At 40.6% G+C, this 13,846-nt stretch overlaps 2 protein-coding genes across 2 annotated transcripts; one reads left to right on the top strand and one right to left on the bottom strand.

Moving 5' to 3' along the window:
• Positions 1–1,407: 1,407 nt before the first annotated feature.
• On the top strand, positions 1,408–8,553 carry LOC118413728. Its single transcript, XM_035817257.1, has 5 exons — positions 1,408–2,106; positions 2,478–2,578; positions 2,989–3,089; positions 4,686–7,171; positions 8,548–8,553. The coding sequence occupies exons 1-5, from the start codon at positions 1,408–1,410 to the stop codon at positions 8,551–8,553; spliced, it is 3,393 nt and encodes a 1,130-aa protein (XP_035673150.1).
• A 145-nt stretch (positions 8,554–8,698) lies between these two features.
• Positions 8,699–12,579, bottom strand: LOC118414405 (ADP-ribosylation factor-like). The gene is given in 7 exon segments (XM_035818437.1): positions 8,699–9,060; positions 9,062–9,086; positions 9,364–9,442; positions 9,571–9,738; positions 10,226–10,299; positions 12,071–12,152; positions 12,361–12,579. Coding segments are annotated over 7 exon segments (687 nt in total). The 5' UTR covers positions 12,427–12,579; the 3' UTR covers positions 8,699–8,867.
• Between the last annotated feature and the right edge of the window lie 1,267 nt (positions 12,580–13,846).

Here is a 13,846-nt window from a genome sequence, read left to right as displayed (position 1 = left end):
CGTGTAAAACAAGCTAGACCGTACGTATGTGCCCGGAGATTGTATTTTCTGTGCAATCTATCGTAACCTATACTCGATGCATCTTCTATCCAGACTCTGACTTACTTCAAAACCTTCGTGTTTCGGGTTGTAGTGGTAAAGATTCACTATTCTGAATGGTTGTTTCTGTCCATTTTAGCAAATGTGTATTGCATGAGAATTCTGAATGTTTTGTGACGGGAGTCATAGCATGACCTGTACTGAACTATAATATAATCAATTGACGGCTCTTAGCAAGTTTTCCATGCCCTGAATATTCTTTCTTGTAAAATTTCCACTCTGAAACGTTTTCTTCCCACAAAGTTTACTCTAGTAAAAGTTAATTCTTTACAAAATCTCACTAACTGTGGCCCGACTACATGTCAATCAGGACTTGAATGAATGCCATGGGCTCCCTGCGTGTTATTGTCTGTCCTCTATGCATAATCAAAAATAATTGCAGGTAATCAGTTTCGTGAGGAGCTGTTAAAACAACAAATCCATTGAAAAATAAGCAGCTGTCAGATTGATTGATTAGCAAGGTGACCAAAATCTGTACAATTGGGAGTTTTAAACTTGAAATCCCTAGCAAAGTTCGTAGCTACGGCTTACAAAGTTACGATTGTGTGTAAACGATGCTCAAGTAGTTAGTCTATTTGAATCCCTTGTTGGAAAATTGATTTCATCTTACAATACTGAGGTATTGGCTGATAAAGTTATGGTCACCCCCTCACGGAGCGTAAAAATTAAGAATTTTTGATATTTATAAAAGTCTAAGGTATATTCTTTTTTCCCGGTAAGGGATTCCAATAGTACATGACTGTAGCAATATCCTGTAAAAATATCACTGCTCCAGGCCCACAGGATGAAGTTGGCTGGGCCAATTACTATAAAATGACATAGATTTTATATTTGTAAATTATGCAAATGCTATGTGTCTATTTCCAATATCTTTTACATAGTTGGAAGAAGTAGTACCTAGGCAAAGTTCTTACCAAATTTCAAACTTTTTCGACAAACGGAATTGCAGATAAGGCGATTTGTATCTACCCCACCGTTCACTCTGTTTCTGGGCCTGCTAAAGGCCTCGCCAGGACTTAGCAAACCAGAGAGGTTGTCTTGATCACAAACTGCCAATCAATGCCCGCGAAAATGAATGAACCCATATGACGTCACAGATGACCCAAGCCCGCCTGACCTCAAAAGTCACAATGGCTGCTGCAGGTACAGTTACATGCAGCCACTCCCCAGTGTACACAGCCCTGTATGCGTAGTTAATTTTCCGTCGTGTTGCTTGGCACTAACTTTTCCTAAGTCGGTGCCGTCTGAGTGCTATCGTCTTCCACCAGGGTGTTAGTGATCTGAGAGTCTAACTGTCCAGTACCCGAAATGTTGAGGGTCTGTGAGAAACTTCGCGTAGTGGACGTCAAGAGTAAGAGACACGGAGTAGCGCGTACGGAGACAGACTACCTCCGTGCCCTGCAGGACGCCATGGCGAACATGGACAGGTGTGTGGAAGTGGAGGTGCTCAAAAGTCTGGGCGACGTGAACTTGAAAAAGGGACAACTCGACAAGAATCCAGAAAAGTTTGACAGAGCCATGGTGTTGTACAGGACCGCACTGATCCGGTGTAACGACGCAGGTGTGGGAGAAAGTCTTGAACATCGCTACCACTATGCAGAGAAACTAAGGTTAGGGGAGCTATCAGCAGCTTCAAGTAGTTATGAGCCCGTTACTAACATCAAGAAAATCTGTTCGCTGCCTAATGTAGCAGAGAGGTTCCTAGATATAGACAGAATATTGACTGTTAGTGGCAAAAGCCTCTCTTTGCTTACTGAATATACCAGGCTGATGGTAGAAGGGATCGTAAGCGACGACAATATGTTAGAGGTGGAAGCGATCAAGAGTCTCGGTGACGTGTACCTGAAAAGAGGAACAGAAACTAGAGACACGACATGTTTGACCAAAGCCACTGCTCTGTACAACACTGCGCTGGCACGGTGTGAGCGGTTCCAGGGTACAGTGGCACTCATTCACCGCTTACTGTACACGGCAAGGATCAGACAAAGGAGACCGACAGCAAACAAGGTAATCACTTTCAAAACAATTACGGAAATATATGTTGGGGCAGAGTGACTTAAAAAGTGGAGAAAAGTCACTTATTCTTCCACTCAATGAATAAACTAAAAAGTAATGTACCGCACGTGTGATGTTTTAACGGCAGTTGATATAGATCTCTGCTCGTATACCTTTCTTAGGCCATATATTGATCAATGGCAATCTCTTACTGTTTTTATGATTGTTATGAATCGATGTGAAAAATACTAAGATACGAAATTCATTTAACGTCTTGCATGTGTTAAAGGAGGTCTTTACTTCCTTGTCATGATGTTTACTGACAAGGATAGATTTGGTTCTAAAATACCTATGTCATCCTTCTGATTGTATCAATATTGAAGATTCCAAAGCGCAGAGTACAACAACAGCAGGGTCAGGTTTCACGAGACTTTCCGATTACATCACCCAACACTGACGTCAGAGATGTCAAGGGTCAGTCTAGGTAAGCAGAGTTGTTTGAGCTGTCGCTAGTGCTAATACTTGTTAAAGCTAAGGTAAACACACTCGATATGTTTCACAAAAGCCGGTGTTAGAACAAGCAAATGATTGGAGATTCCTGTTGGTTCGAAATCAGCAAAACAAGGCTTTCTATACTTCAAACGAGTATCTTACTGGACTGCAGAAAATTGCGCTTTGAAATCCAGCCAACTTTTTGCGAGTTTGTGCCATGACACCTGTTGCACTGTAATCATTTATCTACAAAGGTACTTTACGTTTGGGACCGCATTGCAAACACCGCATTTACAATGAGTATATACGTTGCGCTTGTCATTGTGCTTCTGTAATATCAATAAAGATAAATCAAATTAAAATAAATCAAATTAAAAGCCGTGAAATCCCTATCTATTTCAGGTCTTACAAGGAGTACCTGACTACAGGGGACCGCGCACTGACTGATGGGAAGCTGGACTTGGCCGAACAGAACTTTGCGTCTGCTCTGAGAGAAATTCACAGTATGTTATCCGACTGTGCAACTTTTTTAACAAGCCTCCTCTTCGATTATGTTGATAGACAAGACAGTTTACCCATTCAATGGAATTGACGTCACTTTCTAGCAGAAAATTAGTAAAATTCCGAGTCACCGAGAGGATTTTTAAACAATATTTGTCATAAGTTTGAACTATTCTAAGTAAAAGAATATCTCACTCACTAAAGTTCTAAATTGTTCAAACAATTGAAAATGAAAGTTTGAACATGTTTGAACCTATCTAAACTCGGCACAAAAAGTTTGAATATCAACTTTGGCTGATCATATTTCCGTTGTTTCTGCATCAATTTTAATGTGTCATATTTCAATTAAAAGCGTGTGTGATTTCCTTTCATATAGTATCAAACTCCTTATGATTATAAATTAGTGGAACGAGCACCAGGGCTACTTACATCAGTGGGTCACGAAAAAAAATGCCCAAATTTCAATTTTTTAGTTCAACTCTGTATTATCCTGCTGGTATGTGTACTGTGTCAAGTGAAAAAAGGATAGATTGAATCCTTGACACCGCACTCATACCAGCAAGATGATACAGAGTTGAACACAAAAATTGAAATTTGGGCACTTTTTTTTGGTGATCCACTGATGTAAGTAGCCCTGGTGCTCGTTCCAAGAATTTATAATCATAAAGAGTTTGATACCATATGAACGAAAATCACACACGCTTTTAATTGAAATATTACACATTAAAATTGATGCAGAAACAACGGAACTATGATCAGCTAAAGCTGATATTCCAAACTTTTTGTGCCGAGTTTATATATGTTGGAAACATTGGGAAAGTAATAATACAAATATCTCTTTAGAACAATTTAGAAACATCTATGTGTTTTTGTTATTGTTCTCAAATGTTCCAACAATTTGCGTCATTTTTCCCTCCATAAAATCTTTTATTACCCCCATAAACCAAGCTGCTAAGCTGGGTCTTTTGTTTGGGTCTTGTATTTTTAGATTCTCTTCAGTAGACACTGGTGAGTCTTTTGTGAGAAGCTGTGAGAAAGACATAATTTCCTGTACTTGGTAGGGATGTGTGAATTGCTCACTCCCCAGTCCACTGACCCAGTTTCATCATTTTGTTTCAATGTTCGAACATGTGATCACATGTGATCAGAAATGATGAATCTATGTTGGAACAGTTTAGAAACTATCAGAAATAATGATTTTGATGTTAGAAATGTTTCTAACATGTTTAAATACTGTAGAAAATATTTAGAACATCACAATGATGTTATAAACAGTTCTAAACAGTTACTATTTACAATTAGAATGTTATAAAGATTTCCAGATGTTGGAACAAAAGGCAAGAAATGCCCTCTTGGTAATGTGGAATTGACTCTAGCAAGTAAATATTTTTACAATTAGAAAGTTCTCATCACAAAACATAAGGCAGTTAAATCATTTTCACCAAAATACTGTCTTCAGTTGCAGGTATTTGTTTTTATCGTAAGCATTCATCCTTGTAAATGGTGTATACTTTGTCAAATGTTCAAAATGAAACCTCTTGATTGATAATCTAATGTATTTCTCAATTGATAGTCTAATATATTTCATATGAATACAGATCCGAGCAAACCCGATCGAGGTAAGGAGGCTGAATGCCTGTCCAGACTTGGTGACGTTTACGTCCAGCGAGGTAAAACAACAAAGGAAGGTAGGAAATTCACACAAGCAGCAGCTTTGTACAACGCAGCCATGGCCAGAAAGGCCGAAGACAAACACAGTGTGACAAAACGACTGCAGGAGATAGAGCAATTGTTTCTCGATTGCACAGCAAATGTGGAATCGAAACATGTTCCTCCTGATTTGGCTATAGGTCATAAGAAGCGATTAGAAGAAATGCGTACGCGCGCTAAGTCACAACTAGAAGCCATTGATCAGCAACACAACCCGTACCAATACGACGAGGATGACCCGGTCATGATAACAGTCGAGGCTGAGAGAGCTGAAGCAGTCAAGGCTTTATTCAAGAACATTGCCAAAGATAGACAGAGTTTTATCCAAGAACTTGTTGATGAATGTATTGCCACACTCGGTCCTCCTCCATGTAAGTACGCTTTCATGGGGTTAGGCTCACAGGCAACAGAACTGGTCACACCCTACTCTGACCTGGAGTTCGCCATTCTGATTGAGGAAGGGAAGGACAATGACGACACACGGCGGTACTATCTCAACCTCACACACTACCTACACCTGAAAGTCATCAACCTCAGAGAGACCATCCTCCCAGCCATGGCCATCCCGTCACTCAACGATTTTCTATCCGAGGATCCAGAGAAAGACTGGTTCTTTGACTCTGTCACGCCACGTGGGTTTTCTTTTGACGGCTTCATGCCATGGGCCAGTAAAACCCCGTTTGGAAGAAACCAGACTAAGAAGAAGCCTCCCGTAAGCCTTATCCAAACCCCTGCTGAAATGGCAAAGTTTCAGCTGCTACACGTTTCCGTGGCAGAAGGGTACCATTTGTCAGACATTCTTAGGCGGGTTGTTTTCTTAACAGGGGAAGAGGCTCTCGTGACGACGTATGTGAGAAAGATTAACGAAATCGTCACAGATGATCTACTATCGCAACTCTTGCCCAGACTGTCTGCTATACAATTATTGTGGGAGAATAGGGAGCAGCTTTCCTCCCATGAGCCTACTGGGCAACTACTAAATGTCAAGAAAGACATCTATCGTTTCCCCGGCATTGCCATCGAAGTACTAGCTTTGTGCTGTCAGATAACTCTTGCCAGCGCGTGGAAAATTATAGATAAGTTGAAGGAAACGGAAAGGATCGAAGAAGAGAACGCAACCCACCTGACGGTGCTGACCAGTATCTCGGCTGAGCTCCGGTTAAGAACATACCTGAACAACGGGGGACAACAAGACAATATGTCCCCTCTTGCACAAATGAAATACCATTCGAAACTTCAAGAGGTATCTGGCAATACCCTGAGATCAGTTTTCCACATTCCAGACGTTCAAGTTCTGTTTAGATACTACTGCAGGGCTATCCCTTTGAAGAAATGTATACCACGCAGTCTACAGGTTCAACCAAAATGTGTATTGAAAACGACGATCTTCGATTCTTCTCACGAATGTAGAGGCCGAATATCAAAAGAACTATATCTGTACGATAGAGCCAAACACTACCTGGAAGCAGCATTGAAAAATGCCTGTAGTGATAAAATCAAACGTGCTAAAATACTTCAGGAATTGGGAAACGTATTGCCCTTCTATGGCGATATCACTGAAGGAATTAGGCTTAATGAAGAGGCACTTAGGTTACGCCGAAAGATCTATGGTACGGTACATGCAAACATCGCTAGGTCACTATATAATCTTGGAGTATCTTGGAGTAATTATGGCGATCACAAGCAAGCAATCAGCTACTTCGAAGAGTCCCTAACGATGAGCAAAACTGTCCATGGAGAGAACACGGCTCATCCGGACATCGCCGGGACACTCAACATCCTGGGATTGTCTTGGAGTCGTCTCTGCGACCACAAGAAAGCAATCCACTACTGCGAACTGTCACTATCAGTGATGAAAACTATCTTTGGAGAGAACATGCCACATCCGGACATTGCCGCGTCACTAAACAACTTGGGATTGTCTTGGATGAATCTCGGCCATCACAAGAAAGCACTCCACTACTACGAACAGTCACTATCGATAAGGAAAACCATCTATGGAGACAACACGGCACATCCGGGCATTGCCTTGTCACTAAACAACTTGGGGTCGTCTTGGACTCATCTCGGCGATCACAAGAAAGCAGTCCGCTACTACGAACAGTCATTATTGATAAGGAAAATTATCTATGGAGAAAATACGCCACATCCGTACATTGCTGCGTCACTTAACAACCTGGGAATGTCTTGGAAAAATCTCGGCGATCATAAGAAAGCAATCCGCTACCATGAACAGTCACTATCGATGACGAAAGCTATCTACGGAGAGGCCACGACACATCCGGACATTGCCCAGTCGCTAGACAACCTGGGATGGTGTTGGAGTGATCTCGGCGATCACAAGAAAGCAATCAGCTACTTTGAACAGTCACTTGTAATGATGGAGTCTATGTCTGGAGGAAACAGGGCACATCCGGACATTGCTGCATCAATTAATAGACTGGGATTGTCTTGGGTTCATTTAGGTAATAAGGAGAAAGCAAACCGATACTTTGAACAGTCAATTAAAACTATACATAGAGAAAACACGGCGCATTCGGATAGTGGTGCATCAATGGAAAACCTGGGATCGTCTTGGAGTCTTCTCGGCGATCACAAGAAAGCGATCCGCTACTACGAACAGTCACTGTCGATGATGAAAACCATCTATGGGGAAAACACTTTACATCCGAGAATTGCCAGGTCGCTAAACAACCTGGGATTATCTTGGGGTCATCTCGGTGATCACAAGAAAGCAATCAGCAATTACGAACAGTCACTATCGATGAGAAAAACTATCTATGGAGAAAACACGGCTCATCCGGACATTGCCTCGTCACTAAAAAACCTGGGGGCGTCTTGGGGTGATCTCGGCGATCACAAGAAAGCAATCTTCTACTACGAACAGTCACTGTTGATGATGAAAACTATCTATGGAGAAAACACGGCTCATCCGGACATTGCCGAGTTAGTACACAAGCTGGGAATGTCTTGGAGTGCTCTCGTTGTTCATAAGAAAGCAATCCACTACTACGAACAGTCACTAACGATGTGGAAAACTATCTATGGAGAAAACACGGCACATCCGTACATTGCCGGGTCACTAAACAACCTTGGATTATCTTGGAGTCATATCGGCGATTACAAGAAAGCAATCCACTACTTCGAACAGTCACTATCAATGAGGAAAATTGTCTATGGAGAAAACACGGCACATCCGGACATTGCCGCGTCACTCAACAACTTGGGATGGTCTTGGATGAATCTCGGCGATCACAAGATATCAATCCGCTACTATGAACAGTCACTAGCGATGAATAGAATTATTTATGGAGAAAATTCGACACATCCTCACATCTCCACGACTCTTTACAACCTGCATTTGGCATGGGCCAAAATTGGTGATCATATGAGAGCTATGCAGTACAAGAAATAATCACAAAAAAAGTTAATGGCTCTGAAAGGCTGCAGGTATTATTGATTCCTTTTTATGGTCCACAAATGTTCTGGTGGGTGAGAAACTTATACGTACGTATATAATAATGCAGATCACATATTCTATATCAGTGTTCAGTTTGATATTTTTTTCAAGTATTGCATGACGTAATCCAAGACGTTACATGGGTAATAACTATAGAGTAGAAGAGGTCTGCATACAGTTTCCAATATTACATAAAATATACACTTCTGGCACCAGGAAAGTAACAAAACTAGTTTTTCGGAGTTTGACTTCTAGTTAAAAGTTTCAATATTAGGAATGTGTTGTCACAGTGGTAGTCTTACCTATGAAAAAAGGCAAATATATGTAATATGTTTTGATGTTGTTGTTTTTTGCTTGCGCGTGTGTGCATGTATGTATGAATACCTAGACACATTTTCAAAAAGCTTTAATTACGTTTCCCATCGTTTCCTGCAAAGTAATGATCTGAACAAGAAGGTGGTCGCCATGGTTACTGTAGGTGTCCGATTACATAATGTCCCTATCGGCAGGACAGGGGCCGGTCGCCATAGCAATGAATGTGTTTGAGTAAAACACATCGTGGAGTACTTCTGTGTGATCGCATAGGCAATTTTCACTGAGAAAAATTTCTTCATGTAGCCGTCGCCTGCCCCATGTTGCCCCACCACGACTTGAAGAATCTTACTACCGATTTGATGGGGTTGGACTTGGTCATCGCGACGGCATCGTCCTTCGTCTCCACTACCGACTGTGTGACGTAATTGTGTGCCTCTTTAGAAGCGAGTTTGGCGGCCAGCCAGTCTAGTCCCTCGTACAGACCGTCTCTCCTTAGCCGAGGCTGGCTGAAGGTCTGGGTTTAAAAGAAGCAGAGAGACAAATTTTAGACGAGTCAGCGTTGCTAAATAAAATACGAAATCTAAACCTTTTGTGACCACAGTTAAAAACTGTAATGTTATTTTATTTGTTATAAGAACATAAAGAAACATCGAGTGACAAACATCACCACCACCAGGTTCCACTTTTAATCTCCTACGCGTAAGGGGATGCAGTGTGCGTATCATTGAAAAAAAAAGTTTCCTGGGAAATCCCTCCGCCTCTGATGTGTTGCCAAAAATATCGTTACTCACGCCAGTGCCGGCCTCTCAGCAATGTGTCCAACTCTAACTTCTCTCTGATGACGTCAGGAGGAAGCTCGTTTGGCATATCCTTTAACGAAAAACATGAAATTCTTTTTAATATATGTACAGTGACAATTTATTCTATTATATCAAGTACCCATATTTCATAAAACATTTTAGAAATATTCACAGCACGAAGTGTCGCAAACGTTTTACCTGTTTGTTGGCAAGGATGAGAAAGAGGCATTTCCGTAGTTCATCCTCCTCTAGACACATTCCTATCTCCTGACGCATTTCCGGTAGCCGTTCTCTGTCGTTACTGTCCAACACAATGATGATGGCGTCCGTGTTTTGGTGTCTGTTAAAGTGACACCACAGAGGTCTCTGGAAAAAAAAAACAATCAAGGGTTTTGTCGTATATTAACATATTTTGCACTCGTAAGCATCGATGGATGCCGCCATCTTGGGATTTTGACACCTTTCTTTTCAGCATTTTCTTTCCGTCCTTGATATAGGCCAGACTGTTTCAAGGATGCAGTGCTATCATAGATTACTAGTCGGCGCTTTTGTACCACCTAGTTACAGAATTCAAATAAAGCATATCCTTCCTGACATAAATAGTACTCAAAAACAGTATATCATGTTAGCTTTGGCTATGTCACCTACGTCAACATTTTCTCTAACATAGACTAAACTATAACACCAACGTATTTGCAAGCAGATACTTAGTACTTGTCGTTTCTAGTTTATTTGCAAAATTCTACTCCATAAACGTAATGATGCTATTATTTTTTGCCGTCCAAAAATGTAATTATGTGAGTTAGTCGTCTCATAGCCATGTACGCGAAATTTATTCTGTCATCCAACTTACGATTTTATCAGTCCCACCGACGTCCCAAGTGGTGAACTTGACGTTCTTGTATTCAGTCGTCTCCACGTTGAATCCTGTGTGAAACAAAGAGAAGAATTTCGACATCTGATATACTATATTAGGCTAGTCCCTGAGGCGTCACCAAACATCTTGCGGTGGCACATACAACTTTATGTGGGCTATTACAACGACGTTTGTTAAAAATAGAATGTTACGAGTTTGGGTTTGCAAAAATATATAATTAAGAATATAGCAGTTAGCATTGATATATCATACAAAAGTTAACCATAAAGTTATTACCTCCATGAAATGTCATGGAGGATATATTTTACCCCGCGTTTGTGTGTCTGTCTGTGTGTTTGTGTGTGTGTGTGTGTGTAAACAAGATAACTCAAGAACGGCTGGATGGATTGCTTTCATACTTGGTGTGTTGGTAGTGTGTGATGAAAGCTGGAAATGATTAGATTTTGGGCCCTCTAGCGGCTCCCCTTGGTACTGCAGCGCAACTTCCGGTTTTGCTATCTCGGTGTTCTGAACATGCTATGGTCACGATTTTTGAGTGTTAGATAGCTCTTGTGCTCAGGAAGAAATGACATAAGTTTGGGCCCCCTAGCGTCTAGTTTTGGGATAGCAGGGGCGTTTTTGTCAAAAACTTCTGAAGAGGATAACTCAAGAAGGGAACAACGGATTTTCATGATCTTTGGTATGTAGGTACCTTAGACAATGTTGTACACGATAAGATACTAATTATGCAAAATAGGAGTACATTTGCATAATTAATGAGAATATTCTATAATAGCAGTTTTTTCAATGTATCTCTTGTTTCAGACATGCTATGGTCTTGACATTTAGGTGGTAGATAGCTTTTAGTGCCATGACATATTGGGGCAAGTTTCAGCCCCCTAACATTCAATTGTGGAACTGCAGGGGCATTTTTGTCAAGACACTTCAAAGAGGATAACTGCAGAAAGGAACGACGGATTGGCATCATTTTAGGCATGCAGGTAGCTTGGGCAAAGATGTTCATAATGATATGCATGTTATGCAAATGAGGACTTAATTTGCATAATTAATGAGGAAATTGTATAGTTCCATTGTTTTCAATAACTGGAGCTCAATACATGTAACAAATGTTAATTATGATAGGTGGAATATAAGCAGATACCAAATATGGTAATGAGGAACTTATTTGCATAATTTATGCAAAAATTGCAAAACCACTTTATGATTAATAATGGGAATTTTATAATTGTGACATGTGTATGTTAGTCAATGATGAACAACACCATGCATAAATTATATTAATGTGTTAGTCAATTGCATGAAATTTACGAAAGCTCTAAATTTTCATGGAGGTATGAGGTCGCCGAACTCTAGTTTTATCAATATTTCAGTCTTCTTAGACTTCTGTTGTCAAAAGCTACCACAACGACGTCAAAATGACGCAATAAAATGACATTAGCATAAATCATGAATATTCAATTATAAACGTCACATCAAGATATGTTATATATTAAATGTATATGAAAACAAGTGTGGTTTAGCAAGAACATATTAAAATCCCATTAGTGATTTTTGTAAAACATGCCTTTCAGTTTCAAAAACCCGTCGCAATGGCAACACGAAAAAATATAAACTTAGTAATACCCTTTTTCTTAAATTGTTGCCAACAATATTCTAGGAAAATTCACCAAGTTTGGTTGTCCTAGCTCAAGACGTTCGAGAGTTATACAGCGTCAAAGTTGGCGTAGGGACTTTTAGACTTCCCCCCTTGGATAGAGTTAAAAATGGCAAATACTCCCCCAGCCAGCAATGGGAGGTTGCAAAGAAGGCCATTCCGTATACCTATGGTCGGCAGGCGGTGGACAACCTCTCCAAGTTTCAGTCTGTACAGGGTTGTAGTCTTACCGGTGGCGTCCAAACCTAGGTAGAAACAAGTACAACATTTAGCCTCCTATCATTTGCTTAGAGATTAGGTTTGTCAGCTCTTTTACGTATATGACGTAATTGATATTATGTGTAAACATTACTGTCATCTATGACAACACACATGTATACTGTATAATAAATCTAAACTACACCCTTCCACTATTATCGGCTTGTGCTAGAAATTTGTTTAAGACAAACACTCCTAACATGAGAATTCTGACTTCTTGTTTTCCGAACAATTTTGCCATGAGTTTCCCCATGCACAGTCCCATTGTTGTAAATGTGATAATTGAGAACGCCTCGAAAACACCACATATCACTATATACAGAACAGTTTGTGTCGATAACAGTCCAGGAGTTGTGTGTTTGTTAAACTGACAACCGTGCTTTATATACCGCACGATTTGTATTCATAGCGATTACGTCACCCTTTGTAGTGCCATTACTTCCACGTGGAGTTTACCAACTGTCCAAGGCACCAAAACTAGAATGACGTCATGTTTGTTTTCCTGCTGATGGAGGCGCCCCCTAGCGGTTCTTGTAAGAAATCCTTCAAACAGTACAAATCTATGAAGTGTGCTCATTAACAAGCAGATGCTCAGAGGGAATGATTTTCATGATATAGAGATGGCAAACCTTCAAATTTCTACAAGGTCTACAGGATTTTTGTTGTTCCCTACAGACGCGATGAGATACCATAAAATATGTTGAGTCTCTCAGATTTTGTAAAAACGAAATGGAAAATGAGAGAAGGGAACTGAGAAGGAAAACTGTTGCCCCAAATGAACTTGCATTAGGCAAAATTCTATCAGATGCTAACCGCTTTATGCATACAGTACAATAACTCAACAAGGTTAATCTACGTGTAGCCAGTTAACTTTGTCCCCTCAGTCACACAGGGGGAACAAACACAAACCTCGTGATAAGGGGTTAAAGTCTGTACTGCTTTGTACCAGTTTGTATTTGCTGCGCAGTTAAATATCCGCATTATTGCTTGCTATATACTAGCTCACCCGAAGCCTGAGAACTGTCTGATTTCATAGGGTGTTAGTGGTCTAAGATTCTTACTGTAGAATCATCCAGTACCCAAAATGTTGAGGGTCTGCGAAAAACTTCGCGTGATGGACGCCAAGAGTAAGAGATTCGGACTAGCGCGTACGGAGACAGACTACCCCCGTGCCCTGCAGGACGCCATGGCGAACATGGACAGGTGTGTGGAAGTGGAGGTGCTCAAAAGTCTGGGCGACGTCAACTTGAAAAGCGAAAGACTCCATAAGAATACAAAAACTCTGGAAGCTTGAATAAACTGTATGAATAGAATTATGTAGTGTGACTTTTTAACACTAACTAGATGGGTAGTATCCTTCAAAAATTGCAGCTTCAAATTGTCTTAAAGTATTCATACATAGCAGAAGAGAAAAAAAAACTCGAGATTTATGGACCAATCAAGACTGTCATGAAGTCTGTAAACAGATTTGTTTTGAAGACTGAATTTGTCCTGGTTGAACTAGAATTAGGCAAAACTTCAACAGATCCATACAAGTTGACCCCTGGCACAGTAACTCTACAAAGTCATTCGACATGGAGTCTGTTATTTTTGCCCCCGCAGTCACACAAAAAGCCTCGTGATTATGAGTCAATGCTTGTGGTGCCTTGTACCGCAGGGGGGACAAACACAAACCTCGTGATAGG

The sequence above is a fragment of the Branchiostoma floridae genome, chromosome 4 (assembly GCF_000003815.2).
Source record: "Branchiostoma floridae strain S238N-H82 chromosome 4, Bfl_VNyyK, whole genome shotgun sequence".
Lineage (NCBI taxonomy): Eukaryota > Metazoa > Chordata > Leptocardii > Amphioxiformes > Branchiostomatidae > Branchiostoma > Branchiostoma floridae.
The sequence above is the reverse complement of the archived record's forward strand: the minus strand, read 5'-3'. Positions and strand labels throughout refer to the sequence as shown.

Coding starts and splice junctions, on each gene's coding strand:
- LOC118413728 (XM_035817257.1), top strand. CDS start 1,408: ATGTTGAGGGTCTGTGAGAAACTTCGCGTAGTGGACGTCAAGAGTAAG. Junction 2,107..2,477: donor GGAGACCGACAGCAAACAAG/GTAATCACTTTC, acceptor TCAATATTGAAG/ATTCCAAAGCGCAGAGTACA. Junction 2,579..2,988: donor GATGTCAAGGGTCAGTCTAG/GTAAGCAGAGTT, acceptor TATCTATTTCAG/GTCTTACAAGGAGTACCTGA.